The 22,487-nt window shown below is 37.9% G+C and overlaps 1 protein-coding gene across 1 annotated transcript; it reads right to left on the bottom strand.

Moving 5' to 3' along the window:
• Nucleotides 1-2,099: 2,099 nt before the first annotated feature.
• On the bottom strand, nucleotides 2,100-18,354 carry CLDN1 (claudin 1). Its single transcript, XM_069472785.1, has 4 exons — nucleotides 17,273-18,354; nucleotides 8,070-8,234; nucleotides 5,201-5,285; nucleotides 2,100-3,512 (listed from the first exon to the last, which is right to left on the bottom strand). The coding sequence occupies exons 1-4, from the start codon at nucleotides 17,493-17,495 to the stop codon at nucleotides 3,350-3,352; spliced, it is 636 nt and encodes a 211-aa protein (XP_069328886.1). The 5' UTR covers nucleotides 17,496-18,354; the 3' UTR covers nucleotides 2,100-3,349.
• Nucleotides 18,355-22,487: the final 4,133 nt, after the last annotated feature.

Here is a 22,487-nt window from a genome sequence, read left to right as displayed (position 1 = left end):
GATCAATGGTAGGGTAAAAAATGTGGGAATAAGGGGACAGAGTAGCATTTTCCCTTGATCTGGGCATACATAGAAAGTACTGAATAAGGGAATGAAAAATGACTTGGCACATTCAGATAAGGATGAGCTCACACAGAGGTGGTGTCTCCTTGATACGATTTAAAATTCAGTTTTTTCTTCAGTTCTTGTCAGAAGGACCTGGGAATTTTATTTTCTCTCAAACTTCATGGGCCTGGGCCTTATCCCCAGAGATTTAAATTCTGTAGAAACAGTGGAGATTCTGATGAATCTGCTTAATTTAAGGAGGATGCAAATCAAACTGACTGGCAGTTGTCTGGGACTCTCATCCACCATGCAAATGCCCAAGATTCCACTGGAGAACTGCAATCCTTTGCTTACAAGCCGCCTCTCACTAATATGAAAATTGCCCAGGGAGAGGCCACACTTAAGGTTTTATCAGTTATTAATACTTTAAGATAATGAGTGAATGAGTTTCATCTCTTGCTTCCCTAAGAGATAGTTGTGATAACCACCATTACAGAAACAGTAATGGATTTCTGGCCTGTTGTCTTCACTCTTCCACCTCGGTGAGGAGCAAGCACAGACACTCAAGCTTGCCCAGTGCTTTACAGCCGACAAAATACCTCCCTATCTTATCACTGAGTCATTCATTGCTGTATGTTTTCTTTTTATGGATGAGAAAAATTATTAAGTAATGTCCCCTAGCATCCTCTTTTAACACAGCCTTGATGAGGAGCTCAGTTTGAGGGAAAAAAGACATTCTAATAGGTGGAGCCACACAAATATTTGACAGGTGCCCAGAGGCATCATGGCCATTTCCCAGGAACACAATGAGTCAGATCCTATCCCAAGCCACTTCCTCTTCCACGCATGGCCATCTTGATAGAAATGATTAGGAAACAAACCAAGAATCTGTTTTTATTAAAAAAACAACAACAATTTATTGAAAAAGAGTAATGCTTTATACAAATCCCATTATAAAACCCCAAAATATCTATTGGTCTGTTTCCAGGCATGGTAATGGAGTATAAAAATATTAAAATTGGATAAATTCTGTTGTAACTAGTCTGTTGGTCATTTTTACCATAGGCTTTTTTTTTTTTTTTTTTGTAGAGTTCAGCAACTGGTATCAACAGGCATTTACATTCACACAGCATTAGGATCTACGTATGTGGCAAAGGTTCCTTAAATTTAACTTTTAGAAGCATACACTCTCATGTTTGGAAGACAAAATAAAATTTTTCTAAATCCAAATCCTCATAAGACACAGTCCTCTGTCTAGCTTTCTCCATGTGGTTCCCTAGGAAGTACCATTTCCAAGCTAACTACCCTAGCAGTGTCAGCTGCCAGCTAATAGCAAGAGCTCTGAAGGCATCACTTAAAAGATAGCACCTTACAGACACTTACACGTTACTATAATTCAAAAAATCTCCCAAACTGCTAGCTTTACCAATATTTAAGCTTTTATTTTTCCTCATTATATCTGCCACAAAAGCATCAGGCCATACTACTCACTGAAGAATCTTAAACTTCCTTAGAACCCTTTTCATTTAGTGAGCTGAATTTTGCTTCACTCTCATCACTTGTGAAACTGGTTAAGACAAGAAACCCATTTCTTAATATTCTCTCTTTTCAGAGATTTGAAAAGTAACTTCCAAAGCTATGCACTTAAATTTCTTAGTTTTTTTCTTGTATAGCACTTTTAACCTTACAAAACCACATTTACATGTATCCTTTCTCACTGAATTCCCACAACATCTTGTGAAGTAGGCAGATCAGAAATTATAATCCACCCCTTACAGCTGAAGCAATAAATCTAGGGCAGCCAAATGCCTTGCCCAAACTCAGACAGTAATTGATAGCACCAAGATTCAAATCCAGGTCTCCAGACACCAATGCCAACACCCTTTCCATTACATCATCTTGTACAAGTGAAGCAGTTTTTTGTATGGACTGGAAAAGTAAGAGCAGTTGTTAAAATGGAACAAGCACCAACAACATGCTAGGCACAGCTTAATGAAAGGATATACACCAGTGGAGAAAGAAAGGTACTGAACCACACTAACGTACGTGTGTAGGTTTTGTTCAGCGACTTCTAAACAGCCAATCAAGCAAATAAAAACACTACTTAGACATATTTCATGTTCAAAGAATGAGAGTGATATCAACTAATTAATACTCACACTACTCTACCAACTGGTTAAGTATCATTATCTCAATTTGACAGATGGGAAAATAGGTAGAAAGATTAAATGACTCGCTTACAGCTGCAGAGAGAATATTTGTCACCACATTATCACTCCAGAAAGTCTGGCGCTTTGTTCAGACAAACAGACCACACCTCTTCAGGAAGAGGTAAACTACATGATAATTACATATGGGAAAACAATATAGTTGAAGAGGGAAGAATGAAAAGGTAGTTTGGGGGATATACAACTATAAATAAGTAGCTTAAAAATTCAATCAATAAAATTGTGTCACAACATGTGGGTGAGCAGCACAGAACTACTCAATTAGACAAATATTTTGAAAGCAAACAAGAGTGCTATAGGTCAGAGTACAGGGATGGTGTGGGAAGGTCAACAGGAATATATCATTTCAGCCATGCAGAAAGATTTGCCTTCAAAACTCTGATTTGTAAGAGATTCTTATTGGCTTTAGAAATTAAAATATTAGCTATGAAATGTGTTAGATTCAGGAGTTAGAAACCAACCAAATAAAAAACAAATATGGGCTTAATGAAGAAGCAACTGCTATAAGATTATGGTAAAAAATAAAATAAGTACATGTAAAGGGCACACATGAAGAATTGAAAGAATTCACACTTTGCAAAGTAGGTTTGGTCTTAGGGCAAAGACACTAAAAGCTGATGAAGGAGGGGAAATGATATTTGACTTATTACATATGTATATATAGAGAAAGAAGAAAATATACCAATAAACTTATTTAATCAATATGGAATTAAATATTTTTTGTATTTTAGACAGATTTTAAGTATGCTGGTATCAACATAATGAGAAGAGTTCTTTACTAATTTTTTTAATAGAAAATCATGTCTATATATATACATTTCTATATATATTTAAAGAGCAAACTCTCCCCCCATTTGAGTATGGGGGAAGCAGTAATACACTTGGACAAGCCTTTCCTCTTGTATTGAGAAAAGAAGATAAAATAAGACTAGATCATTTCTAGCAATAGGTCTTTTTTTTGTAATACCACAGTTGAGATTACAATAGTCAAAACTCTAAGATCCTAATGTCAATGATAGTATTTTAGTGTCCATTTTCTGTTTGTTTCAACATGAATGTCTCCTTTTGCCTTTGTGTCACACGTAGTCTTTCCCACTGGAAGGCGTAGGTTTTGGATAGGGCCGTGGTGTTGGGTAAGAGGTTGTTTTTCGAGGACAGGAGCAGCAAAGTAGGGCACCTCCCAGAAGGCAGAGAGAAGCAGCAGCCCAGCCTGTGAAGAGAGCCTGACCAAATTCATACCTAAGAAGAAAAGACAATGCATTTGTTAATCAATGAATTATTGGCAACTTTTCTAGTATAATTAAGAAAGAAAATAAATACTCATTATAATTTTTTTTATTGAAAATAACCTACCATGATTATTTGAGGAAGTACTTTAAGGTCTGTACACATATACTCAGAATGTTTATATCGTAATTGTTGACAATTTGCAATAGTGGATCAGGAAATAGGAGATGCAATACCAGGTCAATTACACAAATATTTCCAAAGACTTTTCCATGTGTAAGACACTTGTAAAGCATGCTTATATGTTTTAGAAGCGGAGTTTGGACCGTGACTCCTAGGCTAAACCTTAACAAGTTATGCTAGCACCCAGAAGCAATCCTATTCTGTAAAGAAACTGACAGAGTGTGATGGAGACTATTAGAGTTTTAATAGTTGGTCCCAGGCATCTACATAAACTGAAATCCAGATTTTATGGTTTTGTAAAAAAGATTAAGCCGATACCGGTGGATCTATTAAACCACACACTTGCAGTGAGGTATCTGTGAGTGACTGTAGACAGTAAGGATAGAGAAGGGTTGGATCTAGAAGTTGAAAGGCCTGAGTTTGAATCCTGTTATACCTTCTCAACTGCTGCAATTCTGAGAGAGCAACCTCTCAAACTTAGTTTCTCTTCCTCTCAAAACAGGATAATCCCACTTGCCTCACTGGACTGATTTCAGGATCATGCGCACTAATGTAAATAACAAGTGCATAATGCCTAGCAATTTATAAAGTGCTTTCATGTGCATTACTGGTATTATCACTTTGGCAAAATTTGGGCCTACTGACCTCAAGCAGTTTCTGTCCCTACATTGTAAATCTTATGGGATGGGCTCCAACATAATCACTACAGTATGTGTTCTCCTATATGTGGGTGACTATATGAAAAGAAGCACAACTTATCTCTCCAAACATGGAGATTTTTCATCCATTCATCCTAGCACTTAACAAACAATAATTACATCTTAACATCCTGACTCTGAATGTAGTTATTAGGCTTTAAAGATGTGAAGACGGTAAGATGAAGAACCTTGTCCCTGATCAAAGAGTGTTAGTATACGAGAGCCGAGAATCTGCTCTTCAACTTGCCCAACTTGAAATATTAAGAGAGATGACTTTTATAAAGTCAATTTTATAATTGTGATGGAACATAACATTTCAAGGTGGCAGCTCAATATACTTTAAAAAATCATAGCTTTCTATGTACAATTGGGAATAAAATATTATTTGTTAACCTCTGCAGTAGTACTATTTTTCTCAGTCAACTATAAACTGTGCATAGTTTACAAATAATCATATTTAGGAGTTATAAACATCAGAATATACTTCAGAAAGGAAATTGCAAATATATTAATGTCTTCATTAATACTTGGAAAAAAGAAAACAAGAGAAAAAATTCCAGCAAACAGTTGGAAAGTATAGAGCTTGAAACTTTTCTACTTTGAAGTACATTTTGTCATCAATACAGGCTGTTAAAGCAATTATCAAATTCATCTTAACATGAGTCACAGGTCATTTAAATTGCTTGCAAGTATGACAGAAAATTCCATACAATTTTTGAAAGCAAATCTGGGAAACTATGGCACTAGCAGAACTTTGCAGGACATAAAAAAGGGTATGTTTCTCAGAGAACAAATTATTTTATACATGAATAGCATTACCTGGCATTGACTGGGGTCATGGGGTCATAGAATTCTTGAACAATTCTATTGCCATACCATGCTGTGGCAACTAGAACAGCCAAACCTGTAGAAATTCAAAATAAAAGGCTGTTAATCTCTATGGAACACTAAGCATAAATATACAACCCATTAAACCTAAACATATTTTATAAGAATTAAATCTCATCAATAGCACTGACATTTTTATTTTAGTATTAGGGAGATTAGAAGTTCAGATGTTTTATTCCAAGTATTCCGTTAAGACATACAAAAATATTAGGTTGGAGTTAGGCATAATTTACACTCTTCATGACATCTTATTCACCTAGAGTTCAGGGTCACTAGTACAAATAATGTTATTTGTAAACAAATCAGCAGTTTTATGTTATACAAGATCTCCTTCAAAGGTACATTAGTGTATTAAACTACTTTTGATGAAACCACTGCCATTATTAGTGCAAATAGAGTTGCCTGCAAAAGGGAAGATGAAAAGCTTTCTATGTTCTTCTTAACCAAATTCAAATTTTACATTTCTGCGGGGTCAAAAGGGAAACAAGCAGCTAGATAGCAGAGAGACAGGACTTATCTCAGAGTGGACCAGAACATTCATGTTCCTACTGCTCCACTGGCCAAGGCAATACTAGGCATAGGTGTTGACTGCCCTGAGATTTGCTGAGGGTGCCACATCAGATCCATTTATGCTTCCCAATCTCAGTTTCTCATAGCATGTTACATTTAGTAACACCAAAGAAACCACTTAGTCAAAATCATTCATTCCATCAATTATAAAAAAAATATAAAATACCTCAAATTTTCTTATCCAAAGAAACTAAATAACTTCTTTTTTATATAATAGTAATTCTAAAAATTAATCAATATAGATAAAATATTTCTATCCTGCTCCCTCTTCCCTCCAAAAAAGTGGTCCAATCTAATTTTCTCTAAAGCTTGACAGAAAACACTATTGCTTTTGCCTGTTCAAATAGACCATGTGAATGCTCTTGAACTTGTGACCCTTACGCCCAAGGAAATCCCTGAAATTGAAATGGAAATGATACAGTCACCTACAGGAGTTAAAAGATGGCAAGCAAAGAAAGGATGCAATGCAATAAGTTTATTTACAGCCTTTGATGTAAGACTAAATTATTGGAACTAAAACTCCATCATGCCTTTTCAGGCAGTTGCTAATTTGTGTTTGGGTAAACTAAACGATTGGTCATTTTAAACTAACCACATCTTTGGCAAAGCCACAGACACATTCCCTCCATTATTGATTAAACTCATGTGTTATGCTAGAGCAAAAGCCCCTACAGGTCTTCTGTCAAAAAAAAAATAAGAAGAGAAAGTCTGTTCTAGTTTTTCCTAGTAGTAGATTTATATCACTGATGTCATTTCTAAAAGCAATAAACTACTTTACATATGTATACTATATATAATACATAGTATATATTATGCATAGTAGTCTTAGTCATATCTACATACTGTATACTATCTATACATATACACTATCTATATAGATATAGCTAATCTATTATAGATTAGATAGATAGTAAACAGTAGTCAAGTGCTGATTGATAGGGTTAGATGATGTGTCCTTTGAGAAAGTGAGAGCCAGCAGACATGGAGAGTACCATTTCAAAGCTTTATAGTAAGGCTTATTTTAGATTTTATATATAAATAAAATCTAAAATTTTATATATGTATATACACACTCATATGTCTTTAGCAGTATATATCTATATGTATCTATATATGCTATAAATTTTCATATATTATATACTATATAGATATAGTAGTATAGAGATATGTATAATATATACTATATATCTATGTATAGAAAAATATTATATACAGATATATAGTATATATGCTATATGTAGATATTAGTATATATTAGCATATGCATATATATTATCTATATATGATAGTGTTTGTGTGTGTACATATATCTTTAAATGTATATACTATATCTGTATGTATTTATCTATCTACACCTATTTATACTATATGCTATCTCATACATATATAGTATATATAGCTTATATAGCTATGTAGAGAGATATGTGGTATATATGCTATCATACTTAAAAGAAACCTTACTATAACATTTTGAAATGTTGCTGTCCATGTCTGCTGGCTCTCATTTTCTAAAAGGATATATAACCTAACCTATTAACTAGCACTTGAATAATGCAACAAATACATATTTATTTTCTGTGGGAAATATAATCTCATTATTTTATCAAGTTTTAAAAAGGCATTTCTGTATTGTTTTTTTTCCCTAACTCATTTAAGCTAACACCCTACCATTCCAACATTCCACCTCTATTCCAATTGGTCTTTGTCTTCATTGATCTGTGGGTACATCCTATTTATTCTAGAATTAGATCTGCCCATCTATTAATAAAATACTGTCTTCCTTTTTCTCTAATAAGCCCAATCCCATCCATCCCTTACAGGCCTGTAGTATTCATATGTTCTTTATGTTTTCTCTGACTACTCCCCATCTTCTCCACATAGTATCTGTACAGACACCATAGAAATTTTCTGAATTACATAGACTTTTTCCTTAGCGTTTGCTACATAGCAAACATCTCTCTTCACCTGAAAAGAGTGCTTCTAATAAACCTGTTGGCACCTGAAACCTCAAAACAAATAGACCTGTCATATGTGAGCACAGATTTCATATTTTCGTTTGGTTTCTGCATGAGAACATGAAAGTCAACTGGACTTCAGGTCTGCAGATTTTAAAGTGATTGAAATCAATTCAAGTGCAATGAATCCAACATAATCTAAGGAAACTGAAAACTAGATGTCAAATCATACCAGGAACAGGTTAGTAAGGTGATGAGGGGTAGGGCTTCTTTACCTGAAATAAGAAATATCACACCCCCGATGACAGCCATCCGCATCTTCTGTACCTCATCATCTTCCATGCACTTCATACACTTCATGCCAACGGTGGCCACAAAAATTGCTATCAGTCCCAGCAGGATTCCAATAACCATCAAGGCACGGGTTGCTTGCAAAGTACCTGGCAGAAAACATTTTATGATATGTAAAAATATGCTTAGACCAACAAAAGAAGAATGGAAGAAGACCAAGTATAATTCAATGTTGTACAGAAAACTCAACTAGGAGTCAGGAGACCTCAGTCCTAGTAATGTTTCTGTTGATAACCCAACACAGGATCTTCTCCAGGAAAACAGGCACTGGGCTGGATGATGAAAAAGAGGTCTCCCAGCTTTAACGTTTTGTGTTTTCAACATTACATTCAAAACCAACTGGAAAAATAATTAATGACCTAATTGAATAGGTTTAGTTGAACTAATACATATTGAATCCTTACTAATGGAGAATTTTAATTCTGAAATAACAATCATATACATTATCTTCAATGTTAACCATTTGTAATTAAAATGGTTTGCAACATATCCTTGCTATTAGTCACCAGCTTTACATACCAATCATCAAGTTTCAGAAAAACTATGTGAATTTGGAAGATTAAAAATGAATTATTAGATTATAATGGCTGGATAAGCAACATTTGTATCTCCAGTGACATACATGGTCAGGCATAGAGGGTGGGAAAGGATATGAAAAGCATTTCCTTAAAACAAAATAACCTTTGAGATATTACCTTGGGACACAGTAGTATATTGATATCCAAAGAGATCACTAGTTTTTAAAACTGTTTAAAATGTCATGTGGTAAAATAGCAAACACAATAATTTAATGTAGTATGTCTCAGAATTCCATTAATTTTCTAATTTTCTGTTATTGTCTTTGATATACTAAGTCATGATCAAACAGGCAGGGTTAGGTTTGAGAGATTATGTCCATATGTTTCTTAAAGAGTAAAAGCTTGATACCATCATTGTGGCATAAAAGTACGATACCATCATTGTGACTTTAAAAATGAGCTGAAATTATGCTGGTTAGAAAATTTTGTTTAAATTCTAGATGTATTTCTTCCTACAATTAAAGGTCACTACCTCACTGACAGTGTTAATATGTAACAGATATTTTTACATAAATATTATTTACCTTGTAGTAAACTATGCTATCTTGGGTAAGCTATTTAGTATTCTTTGTAACCATGTTTGTATTATGTAAAATTTGAATTATGATCTCTCTCTCCAGGGGATTGGAACAATTGACTCCTGGATGACAATGGCTCATCAAAAGTGGCTGAGATATGGAAAGATTTTGTATCTCAATATCGAATTTAGACCTAGACTCAGTCTTAACATCTTCAGGGTTGATAACTTAGGTTATCAATCATAATTAAAGTTAAATATTTCTGAAACTTCATTAAATTTCAATTTACTGATATTTCCATCTTTGCCATAGCAGATAGTCTATGATAAAATTACAGTAATCTCTTTCTAAGAGGTGTCAAAGGTATTTTTTACAGTATTGAAGACATATCTTGGAAGCCAAGATAATTTTCTACTTGATTTCATTAAAAAAAAAAAAGAGAGAGAGAGAGAGAGAGAACTACTCTCCACTCTCCTCACATAATCATCCCCTCATAAGTGTGTGTGGGCACACTTGCATACTCATCTATACACTTATCTTAAGTTTCCCAGGTGGTAAAAGAACTGCCAGATCAAAGCATGTTCCATGGACCACAGGTTTACCATGAAATGAAACTGCTTATAAGATTATTACAAAACGTTTTCCTTGGAATCACAAACCATACTCCAGTATGAAGAGGAAAGTACCAATAACTCTATGGTTAAGGTGTGCCCTTCTTTCTGATTTACCAGCAGTTTTTGCAGAGACAATCATTACTTAAAAGGAAAAACAGAAATAAAACAACTAAACTCTTATATATAACATAGATTTCAGATTTGGTCCTAAGATTACACTCAGAAAGAAAACATTTCAGGCAGAGAAACGCTAAACATAGAGATGCTAAAAGTAACAAAGATGATCCATGTGCCTAGAGGATAGGTTGACCACATAGCCCAGTTTGCCAGGAACTCTCCTAGTTTTAAAACTAAAAGTTTTACATCATTAGAAGGCTCTCAATCTTGGCAAACTGAGAAAACTGGTCACCCTATTGGAGGATGGCAGGATGTGGAAAGTAAAATGGGGTTTAGCATGGTAGACAGAAGGCCTATGTCATGCAGAGCTTTGCAAGTTGGGGTTAAGGGCTTGGAGCTCATTCTAAGTGTAATCAGAAGTAATTAGAGGGTCTTAAGAAAGGAGTGATATGATTTTTACCCTCAATATAGAGATCACACAATTAGTAAACATTCTTTCTATGACAGCCCTTCAAATATGTGTAGCCTTTTACATCTCAAAACCACTTCCACTTTAATTTCTCATACATACTGTTTTCCAAGCCTTTATTAATCACTTCTGGTGCTTTCTCTGATCTCTCTCCAAGTTTTTCACTTTGTTCAAGTTGTAGGGCCCCAAACAGGACTTTGCTTATATAATAATCACACTGCTGTGTTCTTCAGGTAAAACAGCAAGCAACTAGCCCAGCAGGTCTGAGTACTTGGATTACAGGGTATACTTCATGAGGAGTCTACTGGGCATCAATCTCATGAATCAGGCTTGTATAAAACCACTGATCTCCCAGGCAAGGAGCACACGTATGTAAACTACTCCAGGGCACCATCTGCACCCACCTGGAATGATCTGATACATTTTTAATCTCTAAATTTTCCCCCTTGGAGTTCTCAAAGAAAACACATTTGATTTGTGTCAAATCTATTTTTAGTACTTCTTTTATAAAGTTTCTAAGGAGAAAGGCACAGATATTCTATTCTATGTCTGCTAATAACCCTATGTTTCATGTCTCTATAGAATAATGTACTGTTTGTATAATACCAAAAAATGCAGAAAGTGGAAAAAATAATACTTAGGAATTTTATATAACACAAACAGGGGATCATGTTCCATTAAAAAATGTTTTGCAAAGCAATATTTTTCATTTTTTCCTGGCAACCACTAACTTACAAAATTCTTTGTATTTTACAATATTAGATTGGCACCATATGCAAAATCTCACCTTGCTTCATTGGAGACATTTGGAGAAATTATTTAGTGATTATGTAGGGAAAAATGTAAAAATAATACACACATGCAAACACAAAAAAGGCTGAGAATTAAAACAGCATGAAAACTCACTAGCCAGGCATATATAATGATAGATTAGAAGTCAAAGTAAGCAACTATTGTGTTACAAGTTATGAGTGTTTTATGTGCAGATCAAATCTAAATTGCACCGTTTTAACTGGAACCAGATGAATCCCTTTAAATTAAGGTCTTATGGAAGCCTTTTAAGTCATTCTAAAATATGTAATTGTGAACTCCTGGATGATTTGAGCCAGATATTTATTTCTATTCCCATCCTATTACCAGTACCTGGTAAATCACATGGATTATTCAATCTATGTTCAATAAATTCGAATTAGAATATATCTTTATCCTTTAAAAATTGTACTAATACGATAAATAAAAGTACTTTCTTGTGTTTAGCTTAATCTTTGAAATACTGAAAAAATCTCCCTAGAGAGCCTGGGGATGCTGAAATCTTGTCACATAAAGCCAGACTTACTTTAAATCACTAAAAGCTAGATACTCATGCAGAGAACTAAAATTTATACTTTTTGCTTAACTTGATCTATTTTTCAAATTATGCTTCTAATGAGATTCCAAGATAAAGTTTATTTTTTTACCCTAGTGGAATTATGAGCAGTAGGGCAAAAAAGTTGAAAGAGATTTTTTAAAGCTATAAAATAATATTTTAGACCAGAGAAATATAATATAGTCTTGCACTATTAACTTTGAGCTGATCTGATTGGATCAAATCTAGGAGCATATGTGTATCATCCCTGGACCCTTAACTTTGAAAATACCTCTACAATATTAGGATTAGTGACTAAAGTTGTCTATGGAAAATCAGGTTAGTAAACATTCAAAAAGTTACACTATTGGCCGGGCGCGGTGGCTCACGCCTGTAATCCTAGCACTCTGGGAGGCCGAGGTGGGCGGATCGTTTGAGCTCAGGAGTTCGAGACCAGCCTGAGCAAGAGCGAGACCCCACCTCTACTAAAAATAGAAAGAAATTATATGGACAGCTAAAAATATATATAGAAAAAATTAGCTGGGCATGGTGGCGCATGCCTGTAGTCCCAGCTACTCGGGAGGCTGAGACAGGAGGATCGCTTGAGCTCAGGAGTTTGAGGTTGCTGTGAGCTAGGCTGACGCCACGGCACTCACTCTAGCCTGGGCAACAGAGTGAGACTCTGTCAAAAAAAAAAAAAAAAAAAAAAAAAAAAAAAAAAAAAAAAAAAAAGTTACACTATTGTTTCTCATCATTATTCAGCAGTAAATAGAGAAGACAGTCTTTTAATTATACTCAGCCAGACTGATAATCTTGAGATTAAAGACCCCCTAAGGAGTTCTCACCACTTTCAACCTGAAAGTATAATTTTAAAAAACACTTACAAAGACCTCTACTTACAAGACAAGAAATGAGTTAGAAGTTACTGATCTATGATAGTTAGGTTAATCAACAAAAGTGTAGAAAGACAAGCATAGACAAGTATGTGGATTTTTTTTTCTAAAGCTTTAAGTCTTGCAACACAAGCAGCACAATCTATTGTAAATATCTGACATAGTTTATGTTATTTGCTTGCCGTACTACCCTACATACTATATGTCATAAACAAAATACGGTCCTCCCCTAGTATACATTGAGGATTGGTTACGGGACCACCTGCATATAACCAAATGCACGCATACTAAAATCCTGCAGTAGGCCCTGCAGAACCTGTGTATACAAAAAGTCAGCCCTCTATATACATGGGTTTTACATCCCACAAATACTGTGTTTTCAATCCAGGGTTGGTTGAAAAAAAATCCAGCTATAAGTGGACCCTTGCAGTTCAAACCCATGTTGTTCAAAGTCAATTGTAGATTTCAGTTATATCTCTAATCTCTATTCAGTCCGTCCTTGCATCCGTAGTTGCTTAATAAGTATTAGGTGAATAAATGATTGGGCATCTAGAACAAAAATATTTTACTCTCTTTTCCCCAGCAACTAAGTAAGCTTAACACAGACTGTCACAGAACTATACTCCCATGGCTTTTTCACTTATTCAATCTTTCACTTTTACTGAAGTTCAAAGTTCTACAAGAGTCCTCATTGTTAGCATTTCCACTTTATTGCTGCATGAGCTGGTGGCCACCGGGTGGGACCTCAGGACATAAGCACAGTCTGTAATTGAAGTGGTCAGAATGAAGCAGGATTTACCACTTTTTATGATGTCCTGAGAAGTTCTGCTACCTTTTTTGATTGTTTCTTAGAGAAATTGTCTCATGCTCAAATTTATGCTTCTATATTACCTCCATAATACTTACTCAACACTCCAATCAAGGAAACTTAAGCTATGCCACTTTCCTTTTTCCTTTCAGTCACTGTAGTTACTAAAAAAGAATGTTGGCACTAGAAGGAACCTTAGAATTCATCTTACGGATTCCCTATGAGCAATAGGACCTATGAGTTGATGTTTGTTGAATAGATAAATGAATCACAGATTTATGTCTCCATTCTGCCCACTCTATCCTATTTTATAAACGGGGGACACTACTTGAGCCCAGGGAGATCAAGTGGCTTACCAATATACACATGGCGACTTAGTGCCAAACCAGAGTAAGAATTGAGAACTTCTGATTTCAAGCTTGGATTTCTGTTTCAACTTTCATCATTGTCAGAATCGGAACTCATTCTTGAAGCAGATATGAACACCAATGGCCCTTTGACTACCTTCAGTTCGGCAGTCTGGTGAAGCAGAATTGGGTGCCCTCCTCTCTACCTACGCTTCAAAGACTGTCCAAGTCAGTGATTTTGTCTCTGTGATTGAGCCTGACATCATGGTGATAGTGCTGGGAAGCCTCACAACAACCAATACTCATTAAACACACCTACACACATGTGGATTCATGCAAAGCAAGTTAAACAGGCTACAGGAGCTTATAAACAAATTACAGAATCTCATGGTTAGGTGAGACTTAGAGAGAGTCTAGCCTAACCTCCTATTTGTCTGGTGCTTGGATCTTCCCTACAACATTCCTACAAAATGCTTACTTATTCTCTGCTTGCACACCTCCCACCACGCAGCCTCCCAGGGCAGCCCAATCTTGAGAGAGCTCTAGCTATTAAAATCAAGCAGGTGGAAGCAAATAAGCACATAAAATAGGCACTAGCTTCCTAAAAGTTTGCGAATTGGATCAAAGTAATACAAGATGTACAGGTTAATCAAGAAAATCTACTGCAACTGTATCTGGAACTCTTTGTTGTATACTCCAACTTTCAGCTGCAAGAATCATCAATGTCAATAAACATCACATACTTTGGATGAAATGAAAATTGTCTGAGCCATTGTGAAACTACAATACACAGTGTGACATTTGTTTCCCCAGGAAGTTTCTCAGTTACATTTTCATAAACTGCATGGCAAGAACTACCTAAAAGAAGCTCTGCTATATCTCTTTTCTTGTATACAGTGTATACTGTATACAGTGTGAGCACACTGTAGCTTTTTAGATACTCTATGAAGGTCATGTGCTTTTTACAAATGACTCTAGTTCAAGCAGGAAACAAACGATTTTAATATTTCCAGTGCTAAAACCTTGATAAATCCCTGCATCTGAACTCTAAGTCACCAAGTGGCTACTGGAAAAGAGAGCAAGATACAATTTCAGGAAACCCGCAGCCAAGCTTTTCACTTAAAAGCACTTCATGAAATGCAACCTTTTATGAGAAACACTACTTACATATACAGAGATAATTCTTTTCATCTCTAGATGTCACAGAACTATACCAAAACTAGCCAATGAATCACCACCCCAGATCTCTACATCAGGTGGGTGTGAACACCACTGCTCAGGTGTAGAAATGGAGACAGGTTTTCTGGGCTCTATCTAAAGGCAACCCGTGAGTCATTGGCAGGTTCAGAGAGAGTATGTGAGTCAAGGGATCCTCTTCTGGGAATTAGTTTTGAGAGAAAAACCTCAGCCCCACCTTGGATAAACTATGGCTTTAACCAAAACAAAAAGTAGAATCTGATCTGGATTAAAACACACACACACACACACAAAAAAAAAAAACGGAAGAAATCTCTAAAATGTGTGTGTGTAGGGGGAGATATTTATTGTTTCCACCACAGTTTTAAAAACTTTGATAAGTATATTAACCAGTAATAAATGAAAATAAAACATTTTAACACATTATCACACGAAAGGATGATCTGTTTGAGTATTTACATCATAGATCAATCTGATTTCATTTGGTCATTAGGGAAATTAAAAGCAGCCCATTTAAAGATATTGAAAATGCACTATTTTGATCAGAAGAATGAAATTAACAGTAAGAACTCTCTGGAATTGCTCTTAGAACCTTCTCCATCTGCCAATTCCTCAACATGGTTACCTAAGTAAATTTATCTTTCCATGAGAAAATTCAATGATTACTTCCCAATTTTTTACTTTATAAGTATAAATGTAACTCAGGAGGGCAATAATCCTTGCATAAATACTAAAATTATAATTAGTTCTGGTGTAAAGGAGTCCTCATGTGGGAACGTTTAAAAGCTGAAATGATAACACCCAAAACCACTACACACGTTGACCAATTCTCACAGGAATTCAAGGTGTTTAAACAGATTTGGAACAGGTTCAATAACTCTAAACTATATGGTTTTTGACATGCATTATTAAAAGCTGTCCCTCGCTAAGAGGTAGACAAAACAAGTGAAGTAAACTTGAACAATGCCAACGCTGCTCACCCGCAGCATACAGTGGGGACTGGCGGGCAGTCTTGTTTATCTAGACAAAGACTAAGCAAGTTTTTCTTCATGGTATTTAAAGGCCGTTAACAGACATGCAATACAAGACAACTAATGTGATTTCTCAAGGAAGATACTCCAGCCATGAATTGTTATTATCTAAGTAAATGGGAATTTAATGACTTTTTGACAAGGCACTCAAAATCTTTTATTTTTAAAAACAGAAAAAAAAAAAGCCATCCCATTATGCTTCTGCGCACCATGGTTAGAAATATTTCTTTCTACGTAATCCTTTCCAACTTGACAAGTGAGCACTGAACATCCATTACACAGAAATTCCTTTGTGGGACATGGAAGCCTAGAGAAGACCCACCTCTTCATACCCTCTTACCATCTTCCTCTCCCAGCTGACCTCTGTTTTCATCAACTGGGAATACGTTGCTGCATTTTTCTTCAGTGCGTTTACTTTTATTATGTTGGGCAGGTTAATTAGAACTTTTCTTTCTTGTCTTCCTTTTTTTTTTTTTTTTTTTCCAACTGCCAACTGTCTTTCTCCAAAATAGCACTACACAATTGGCCTCTTCTGAAGTCCTTGGGCTTAAAGGCTAAAGCTCTGGGGGAATCTCAAGAGGCTTCTTCAAAGAGTGTTCTTGGAAGGTACTTACTTCCCCGCACTAACTGGATTTAAAAACTTAAAGAATCAAAAGATTCAACCTCAAGTGTAAATACGTAAAAAACACCAAGATGTGACATTCCATGTAGGAATGTAACAGTATGAAAATTAATAGTATAGGTTAAAAATTGGTTCTTATCTAATACTTTGGGATTATTTTTTTAATTTTGCACACTTGAGAAGCAATCAGCCTCCAAACTTTTCAAGCCGTCCCATTTTCTTGTCTGAACCTTACCAATTTTCAATTTACACAGAATCTTAGAATGTCTAGGAGAGGCCTAAGAGCTCAAGTTTGAGTTTGATGTGATTTCTGTCACTCTCCACCTACTTTCATGGGAATTCAGTATGAAACTACACCTAGAAGGGGAGAAAAGTGTCACTCAGGGAGTTACAAAACTAGAGCTTAGGCCTGGGTCTCCCTTTCCCCAAACCAGGGTTCTCTCCACTTCCTCACGATAGAGCACATGATCAGAAGACGATCAACTGAAGACTAATAACCACGCCATCCCACAACAGAATGAGCTCACAAGGGAGCCACTGGGGTTGGCGCCTCTGGACGGTGGCTACGGGGAGGAGAGATGCACTCACTGTTCAGATTCAGCAAGGAGTCGAAGACTTTGCACTGGATCTGCCCGGTGCTCTGAGACACGCATGACATCCACAGCCCCTCATAGATCGCCTGGGCGGTCACGATGTTGTCGCCAGCGTAGGAGTAAATCTTCCACTGGGGCAGGGCAGTGCTGACGATGGTGCCGATCCAGCCCAGGAAGCCTAGAATGAAGCCCAACAACTGCAGTCCTGCGTTGGCCATGGCTTGCTCTGGCGTCCGCGCTGGCTCAGGGCTGGCAGGTGCAGAGAGCGGAGAGTTGGCAGGTGCGCGCCTGGGGCTCCCAAAGGCGGCGGGGCCTCACCGCGGAAGTTACGGCGGGAAGCCCTGCTCGCAGCGCCGCCGCTGAGGAGGCTCTGGATCCGGGTCGAGGTCCGGTTCTGGGTCCGGTCGGCGCTGGAGATGGGATGCTAGAAGCTGCCGTTGCTCCCCGGCTCAGGAACTGAGACGCCAAACCTCTGGGCGCCGCGTTTTAAAGCAGCTCCGCCCCGGGCCGCAGCCCCGGCAGCCACGCAGCGCCCCCTGGCGGTTTCGGGACTGCTCCCCGGGAGGGCGGCAGGGAACGCCCCGGAGGGAACCTACTGCCCACGTCGCGGAGACGACTCAGAGGGCCGGGCGCGTCCGCGCTCACTTTCTCTCATCTCTCCCCTCGCTCTTGTCAGGCTTCTCAGCCTTTTCATTCATTCACCCCACAGTTGCCCCCAAATTACTTTATACAATAAATGTAAACCCTAAAAATACATAAAGATAAACAATGAAGCCCTGAAGAGCTCGGTGTTATTTTTAACTTTTTTTCAGTGTCTTATTAAAAGACTTTTTCTATCCACCTCCGCCCCTCCTCCCCTCCCTCACGCAGGTCCGCTGTTCAGCTTCCTCCCTCTTTTCCTTTCCTTCCTCTGCTCCCTTCTCTTCATTGTCTTTCTGTGTCTCTGCAAGTACCCTTCGGAATCTTTACACTTTATAGATCAGGAAGCTGAGACCAGAGAGCACACGATTTTTATAAAGTCACACAGCAATTTAGAAGTAGCGTATGCAGTGGTTGGTCCCCCCACCCCCCGCCCCCGCATTCTGCTTTCCATTACATTTTAAGTTGACCAAAATGTATGTCCTTTGAGCTATTACGCTCCTTATGAAAACGCAGCTTACCTGTCCCCCACCCCCCTACACACACGCGCACACACACATGACCCGGACCTCTCTGCCCTCTCTGCCCACAGCAATTTGTCTCACAGCAGCAATTCCTTATCAGAGAGACCTGGCCAGGGCCACACTCCCTCTCAAGGGTGTTTCATTAATGAATTATCAGATGTTGTTCATCAAAGGTGAGGATATCGAAACAGTGTTTCCCCAATAGATAAAAGGCTGGGCTGGGATTTAGGAAGTCTGGCTCTGGATTTGCAGTAACTGGCCATGCCACCGCTCAGGTTTTGGTCTAGTTCAGCTTTTAGTTTCCTTCTATGGGTCTGTAAAGCCTCCTTCTTTGTAGTTACTCAGAAGTGCTGTTGTGGTTGAAAATAATTAATATGTTTTCCCAACTGCTTTTTGTGTGTGCTGGGAGTGTGGTGGGAGGAGAAGTTTCTATGGTTTTAGTAAAAACAGAAGCACCTTAGAGGCAGAAATAAACATATTAAATACTAAGGAGAAAACAAGATATGCCCTTATATACTGTGGGGGCTGCCAGTTTGTGCCAAGGACGGAATGATAAAAATGTTCAGAGTGGGAATGGGAGGATGACAAAAGCCATATCACCCTCACCCCCACCTAGTCGTTTCCAGTTACCTTTTGTGAAGGTTTGAGGCTAAAGGACTGGTGCTTGCAGGGATTTGGGGACGGTCAATGAAGAGGATAATACAGGAGCTGAATGAAGACATTTAATTTGGGATAACCAAGATTAAGATAAGCAGGGGTTGTCTTTCTTCTACCAGCTTTCCCAGACCCCAGAAATCCTCTAAGTAAGCTCTGTAGGACCCGACCATGTGAATATAGTCTCAGGGTCTGGGCCTGCAGGAGATATTTATTACTGTCTAAGTCCAGATGGATGTTCTGTGGGTGCCTGTAAGTATGGATGAAGAGGTATTGATCACACTTGATATTTTTATTCCCCAGAACAGAGAAAGTATTCAGAATTTGCTATAGGAGTAGACCAGTACCAAGTGAATCATATAATCTTATCTGTTTTGTTGTTGCTGTTGTTCTAGTCATTTGAGAATTAAAACTATTTTTAAAAGGCATGATTAGAGTGTAATGAATATGTTTATGCATAGAACCTGTTTCTATCAGCCTACAATTCGCAGGGAATTGGAGGGATGAATTCTGTGGTCAACAGGGCTCCGTATTTTTGTGTTTTTATTCCAGGTCTGCATGAGGCTGATTACTTCACTGCCCACAACCATGTTTATGAGGCTTAGGTGAATGCTGTTTGCTTCACTGTGATCCATGCCCAACTCTAGCATCCTTAATCCTGTCTAGTTTTCTATCCTTAGCCTCAGTGTAGAGGACAGGTGAGATAATGGCTCAGCATAAATCCATCAACTCAAGAGGAAAAACAACTTACCAATGCTAGCCTTTCATATATGAAGCATAAAACAATAAAGGCAGCACTGTGACCAAGAAGGTTCTAGAAAGACTGGCAGTGGTGTGGCAAATGTCCTGGCCTGTGGAGTAGGAAAATCTGCTGTGTACTCTCAGACAAATTACTTTGCTTCTCTGCCTCAGTTTTGCTATTAATAAAAGTTAGGGATTGACTTCTAAAAGTCACCCAGTCTAAAGTTTTATGCTTCTAAATAATAATAGTTGACATTTGTGAGTAATATTTTCTCACCAAGTGTTGAGCTCATGGTTTTATGTGCTAGCTCTATGTGCAAGTGACAGAGACCCAGAAAGGTCAAGTTGCTTGCCCAGGGTCCCATTTTGTAAAAGGTAGTTCTGGGATTCCAAACTACACAGTTTTGAATCTATCCACTATCCTATAGTATTTCTCTCTGTGAACCAAATCAGTTGAGGACAATTGGCTTTTTTGGATGGGCTTTGACATCCTTATCATGTATTTCTATCTCCAGGCAGTGGTGAGATGTTCCGCTCTGTGACTGCCTCTTCTCAATCTCTGTTGCAGGCCACTGAGATTCTCTCCTTGGGAATAAGAATCACGTGGCAGAGAAGTGCCGCTGCCGAGGAGGAGGGTATGTGTGAAGACAGCAGTAGCCCACGGGTTTACTCCACGTGCATGTGTGACTGATACCTGTGCTTGGCCATGATCCTGAGAACCAGGAATAAGTTGAAGAGATACACGAAAGTAAAGGCAACACTAAGGGTGGTAGAAGAGAAAATACACACAAAAACAAGTTCCCAAGAGGCAGCATGGAAGATTCTCAGAAGTGGTTAATGATGAGAATAAGAAGGCTTCTGAGATGTAAATGTTTTACTCAGTGGTTGTATACGCTAATATCAACTGTTCAGAGCTTCTCAGGTGCTAAAAGCAGAATGGATGGACAAGTTAGTAAGTACGCAATCTGCTGCATGACAACTTAGAGCTTGAGAGAGGGATCAGAGTACAAATGTAAAAATTTAGGATGGATTCTAGTATTAGAACATACAGGTTACTAATAAAAAAGATTTGTGCATGACTGATGTAACTTTTAAAAACAGCCCTTTGAAACTCCTTGTAGATTTCCAAAGGGTAGTGAGGGGTAATGGTTAAAAGCACAAACTTTTTGAATCCTCATTCTTCCCTTTCCAAGTAGGGTTACCGTGAAAAATTTGTGCAACATCCTTGTGCCTTAGATTTTTTCCTCTTTCAAATGATTCAAACCCTAGTTGTGTTATGAGCATTAAACAAGTTAATACATGTGCATTACTAAGAAGAGTAGTTGGTATATAGCAAACACATATGAAATGGTAGTTATTATTTCAAACATATCAGGTACATTTAATTTGCTAATCCCGTCACTTACAAATGATGTTCATGTTCGTTGAGAAACAACCTTTCTTGCCTTGGTTCTCTTGCAATCTCACTCGTGGTGAGAAAATATGCAGTTTCTCTAGCAGGAAGATACAATTTTGTGTTCAGAAACAGAAAAGGCAGCAAGGAGAAGGCTGCAGATAAATTTCTAGGCCCCCTCTCTGGGCCTTGACGGGTTTCCCCTCTGAGTCCTGTATAGTGTCCATGGCTAGGACTAATGCCCGAAGGGCTATTTCTGAGAAGGGACAGGCCAAGAGCAGATGGAGAAAGGCAATGTGGAGCCATATGACCCCTCCCAGAGGTCAGTGAGGACCTTCAGTGGGTCGGGGAGGACAAATCCGTAGGTTGAGATTTTTATTATCAAGTATTTGCCTTGTTATCATGTGTACATAAAACTCCCCTTTAGGCTCTCGCCTAAACTCCTAGCCTGACAGATCCATCTCTTCAAAAAAATGGTGTGTTTGGGAGAAAGTAGAATTTCAGCATTAAAATATACTATTTCAATCATAAAAGTCTACTTTGAAGCAAGTTAATAGAGGACTGTTCTCTTTATCTTTTTGCTTCTGTTGTTTGGAGAAAGGTTTCCTCTTAATAATTAGAGGTGCTAGAAATACTCAACTGATTTGATCATCAAGAGTCAATGTCGGCCGGGCGCGGTGGCTCACGCCTGTAATCCTAGCACTCTGGGAGGCCGAGGCGGGTGGATTGCTCAAGGTCAGGAGTTCGAGACCAGCCTGAGCGAGACCCCGTCTCTACTAAAAATAGAAAGACATTATATGGACACCTAAAAATCTATATAGAAAAAATTAGCCGGGCATAGTGGCGCATGCCTGTAGTCCCAGCTACTCGGGAGGCTGAGGCAGTAGGATCGCTTAAGCCCAGGAGTTTGAGGTTGCTGTGAGCTAAGCTGACGCCACGGCACTCACTCTAGCCTGGGCAACAAAGTGAGACTCTGTCTCAACAAAAAAAAAAAAAAAAAAAAAAAAGAGTCAATGTCAAATTGGTAATGATATTATACTCTTAATCTCCTTAACGTAACACTACTTGTATGAGTCACGATTCTCCAGATAAACAGAACCAATAGGAAACTGTGTGCTTCTGTGTCTCTGTGTGTGGAGAGAGAGAGAGAGAATTTAGAGATTTATTTTCAGGAATTGGCTCATGCAATTTTGGGAGCTTTTAAGTGTGAAATTTGTAAAACACCCCAGCAAACTGGAGACTCTAGTAAGAGTTGATTT

The sequence above is a fragment of the Eulemur rufifrons genome, chromosome 7 (genome assembly GCF_041146395.1).
Source record: "Eulemur rufifrons isolate Redbay chromosome 7, OSU_ERuf_1, whole genome shotgun sequence".
NCBI lineage: Eukaryota > Metazoa > Chordata > Mammalia > Primates > Lemuridae > Eulemur > Eulemur rufifrons.
The sequence above is the reverse complement of the archived record's forward strand: the minus strand, read 5'-3'. Positions and strand labels throughout refer to the sequence as shown.